This window comes from Rosa rugosa, chromosome 4 (genome assembly GCF_958449725.1).
Source record: "Rosa rugosa chromosome 4, drRosRugo1.1, whole genome shotgun sequence".
In the NCBI taxonomy this organism is placed as follows: Eukaryota; Viridiplantae; Streptophyta; class Magnoliopsida; order Rosales; family Rosaceae; genus Rosa; species Rosa rugosa.
The window spans coordinates 52418756-52422893 of NC_084823.1; the positions used below are offsets into that span (position 1 = coordinate 52418756).

The 4138-nt window shown below is 40.4% G+C and overlaps 1 protein-coding gene across 1 annotated transcript; it reads right to left on the reverse strand.

Annotated features, from left to right (window-relative positions):
• Positions 1-324: 324 nt before the first annotated feature.
• LOC133742686 (embryogenesis-associated protein EMB8) lies at positions 325-3344 on the reverse strand. Its single transcript, XM_062170361.1, has 8 exons — positions 2896-3344; positions 2688-2816; positions 2378-2509; positions 1969-2111; positions 1787-1884; positions 1592-1686; positions 877-930; positions 325-795 (listed from the first exon to the last, which is right to left on the reverse strand). The coding sequence occupies exons 1-8, from the start codon at positions 3262-3264 to the stop codon at positions 580-582; spliced, it is 1236 nt and encodes a 411-aa protein (XP_062026345.1). The 5' UTR covers positions 3265-3344; the 3' UTR covers positions 325-579.
• Positions 3345-4138: the final 794 nt, after the last annotated feature.

Sequence of the window (4138 nt, forward strand, 5' to 3'; positions counted from 1 at the left end):
TCCACGTGCTTAGCAAACAGACGGAGCCGTTAGAAATTTTTGACGGATGTATCATGTTGATGTTAATTTAGGTCTTTGGGTATCACATTGACAACTTGACCTTGGCAGAATAGTTTGGGAAGGGTACCTGAATTTTTATATCAAATTTCACATATTGTGATTCTCTTAATCTACTTTTTATTGCAATCAACTTTGCATTGCTGTGGATCATGCGTTAAAAAAGCCACCAAGTTTACATGGTTTATCATTATGAAAGAATTGTGAGGAACCTTTGGATTACAAGAAAATCTTTAGCTGAAGAGGAAATTTAATTGCAAAAGTCAAAGCATCAAAGTCGTCCAAAAATAAAAAAGAGTTCGATACACCTTTCAGATAATAAGATCTCTTGTTTAGCATCATTTTAAGTCTACACAAAATAGGGTCCATCTGAATTTTGGAATGCATGGAATGCATAATGATTATATGATTCTAACTTATTTCAAATAAATTTGACTGCACACTATCACATTATTAGGACTACAATTTGATAAAGGTACAAGAATATGAGTGTGTATATATAAAGAATGGAGTATTTGCTAACTATACTTCCAAGAGGGGCAAGTCCTCCGTATGTTGCTGCACACATTCCAAATCACCAGAACATGGGAGACCATTAGATTTCCCTCTCTCCAGATGATCAAGGAAATCCATCACGGTCGGATCAGTCCAAGGACATCCAAATGGAGCTTCAGCACCGGCAACCCACCCTAAATGGCCACCTTGAGGTGTCACTATCAACATACAGTTTGGATTGTCCTGAGATTACAGCAAGGTTTAGCTCAATGGTATGTAGAAAGATATCGCAAGAAATATACTTTAGCTTGAGACTCCACAAACCTGGATATCTCCACGAGGAATTCCCCTGTTTGGAGCGATTGGATCATTTGCTGCCTGAAACCATTAAGATCATTTAAGTATGTCTAAGCATACAGTGATATATGGGATAATAAAACATGATTTTTAAAATTTTAATGGATATCACTCAATGCTATTTACATCAAAACCACTGTGATAGAAAGGAAATGAATGCAACAGGATGGATTATACAAATCACTGGAAGGAAAGGAGTGATTTTCATCTTCTTGTCTGCAGAAAGAGAAGAACAAACGAAGGAAGGAAAGAACCTATATAGCTGTATATTAATCTCATACTAGTCATAGAGTAGAATGGAGAGGGGAAAATTACATCCATAAATTCTGTTTAATAGGTTCCCTCCTCCCACCTGCTAATCAATTTATCATATAATGAACCTAGGGGCTTGAAATCCCTCCACTTTTCCCTTTCCACTTAAACAAGCAACTAAGGAATCGAGACCCTTCCTCCCTTCTGGAAAATCCTTCCACTATTCCATCTTTAACCTTCTGTCTGTTTTCTATCATTCATACCAAATGTCAGAGTTGAACAGATATGCACAGGCACCAAGTGTCTCATTGATCCATAAAACAGATCCATTTTTATTCAACCATATCAATAACATTCAAGATGTACAATCAACATCAATAGAGAGGTTCATAAAATGTCTGTCATATGATATGTTGTGGCAAAATGTCACCTGAATGCAAAGCAACGGTGTGCAAACATCTTTTATGGAATCTGAACTACAAGAATTAGAGTAGTAGTCATCGGCGGACTTGAAACCAAATGAAACTGCAATTTTTAGTGAAAGGTGCTCTTAGCAGATTAATGTCATATTATAATAACCCCAATCCAAAAAAACAAAAAGGTTTCAAGTGCACCACATATATACCACGAGTTAGTCCTTCATCAAAGTCCCTGACAGATTTGGCATTAGCAGCCAATGGGATATTATATTCACCACCCATGTCTTCAAAAAGCAATGCATGCCTACAATGTAGTGTCAACAAATTGGTTACCACCTTCGAACTGAAATAAATATTGGGAAAGTTTTTAAATGTATCATGGGATTACTTCTTGAAAATTTTGCAGAGAGCACTTGATAGAGCTTTGTCATAAACATTATTAAATCCCTTATGGAAATCCTCATCTGCGATCACCAGATTGAAAGGATTACACAGTGATACAGCACCAGAGAGACGGCACGTCTTAGACTCCTGCATGTACCAGATCCTTTGTTAAGCCTACTGGCATTGATGAATTCATATGAGTAGAAAGCTTGCTACATCAAGATACACTGCTAAACATACTACCATATCAAAGCTACCATTAAGATGCATTTGAACATGAATAAGAGTAACAAACACTAAGCATTTCTAGTGAAAAGCCATTGGTCCAGCCAACATACAGAAACTTCATACGAGCAATTGATCACTAAAAGTGTATATGGAGAGCATGGAACAGGAAATAACTGCAACGGTACCTGACCCAAATACCGAACGAGAATGTTAGCACCAAGAGACCAGCCTACCGCATATAAATTAGCTTCCGGATACCTCCCACCAACATGGTCCACTACCTCACGTATATCTCCTAAAAATGAAGCCGAATAGAACTGCATATCAGCATCATAAAAATAACAAACAATCACAATGTTGGCTAAAACCATATATCGAAATGCTCAATATCTTCATCATCAAACTCACAAACTATTTACACATAACAATATTTATCAATTTGTAGAAAGAAACAGTTAACTTGGTAAACTGAAACAACCATGGTTTGAATAGTACCTGAGGAGTGGTCACAGGGCTAGCACCACAACCGCGGCTGTTGAACACCACAACCCGCCATCCACAATCTCTAGCTCTAATCAGCATGTGCCTCACATACGAATCCTCACTTCCTCCGGTTAAACCTGGCTGCAGCATTTACATTACCCAAAGAAAAAGACTCAAATTTTTCATCTTTTTTACTAAAGAGAGAATCGAAATTACGAACCAGGAGAATGAGGAGGGGAGAATCGGCGGCCAGGACGCGGTCGTCGCCGGGGACCCAGTCGAGAGAGACGGAGCCGTCGTCTTTTGTACGGAGGCACTCGCGGCGGAGCTTAACGTCGGGGGTGGACCGGAAGAAGGCGGCGAAGATGGTCTCCACGTGGCGGTTCCAGGCGAAGACGGGAAACGGGTTATAGGGTCGGGTCAGGGAGGGGAGGGCGGGGAGGAATGTGTCTTTGGCGCCGCCGAGGATTTCGAGGGAAGGGTGGTGCTGGGCCATGGGTGCGGCGGATGGGGGAGTCAGCCTGTGGAGGTGAGACACTTGGCGGAAGTAGGATATTGGAGGTGAGAAGCCCAAGAAGGCACTGGCCATTAGTTGGTGGATTGGAGTGGACTATTTGGTGTAAGATACCAGACGCGGACTTTGACTTGAGGGGCAAATCCGGTGCATTATTAATCGCACTCTATTGAGGTTTAGAAACTATGAAACGTGTAAGAAAATTGGTTTTTCATTTTTGGGCATGCCCATGCCCAGGTTGTTGGTCATTCAGTGTTTAGATCTTTTTTTTTTTATTGGGAAGTTATGTTAGTAACTCACACACTCATACAATAGTATCTCAGCACCTGCACCGTTATTGCGGCGAAAGCCAGACTAATCCACCGCACCGCAGACGCACGAACCCAAAAGGTCCCTCAAATCTGCTGGTCACAAGATGGAACTGGGATTCGAACGCTAGACCTAGGGGTTCCAGACTAGGCCGTTCGACCAGCAATTTTGATTTTGTGTATGTCAACTAGTTCTTACGATTTTGATTTTCTTTGTCTCTATAAAACAAGAGAACAAAAGTGTTGCTTATTCGTAAGCAAGTTATAGTCCAAATCGCAATGATAGGTTGGATGTGTGTTTTGTAAGAAATTTTTCTAACAAAATTTACTATTTATATAAGTAATGTTGTAATTAAAATAAAGAAAATTGTAAAATTGCCAAGTAGTATCAGTAAATCAGTGATAGTCTGATATTGCACCTAGGGACGTAGCCAAGACAAGGGCTACTTGGGCTACAGCCCAAGGGAAAATTTGGGCCAAAATCGACCAAGTATGGGTATAGCCCAATAAAAAAATAAATAAAATATATATACTGATGCTTTGTGGGCTGTAGGTCGACTCTCAGACTCTCCCCTTCTCCCCCTGTGGCGTTGTCCCCATTTTGCTTCAGCCTTCCATAGTTCCAGGTTCGATTAGCGAGT

Excerpts from the sequence above, each read along its gene's own strand:
- LOC133742686 (XM_062170361.1), bottom strand. The coding sequence starts at position 3,264 with ATGGCCAGTGCCTTCTTGGGCTTCTCACCTCCAATATCCTACTTCCGC. Across the intron at positions 2,510-2,687 it reads GCCCTGTGACCACTCCTCAG|TTCTATTCGGCTTCATTTTT; the intron begins GTACTATTCAAA and ends GCTGATATGCAG. Across the intron at positions 1,687-1,786 it reads TGATGAAGGACTAACTCGTG|TTTCATTTGGTTTCAAGTCC; the intron begins GTATATATGTGG and ends TAAAAATTGCAG.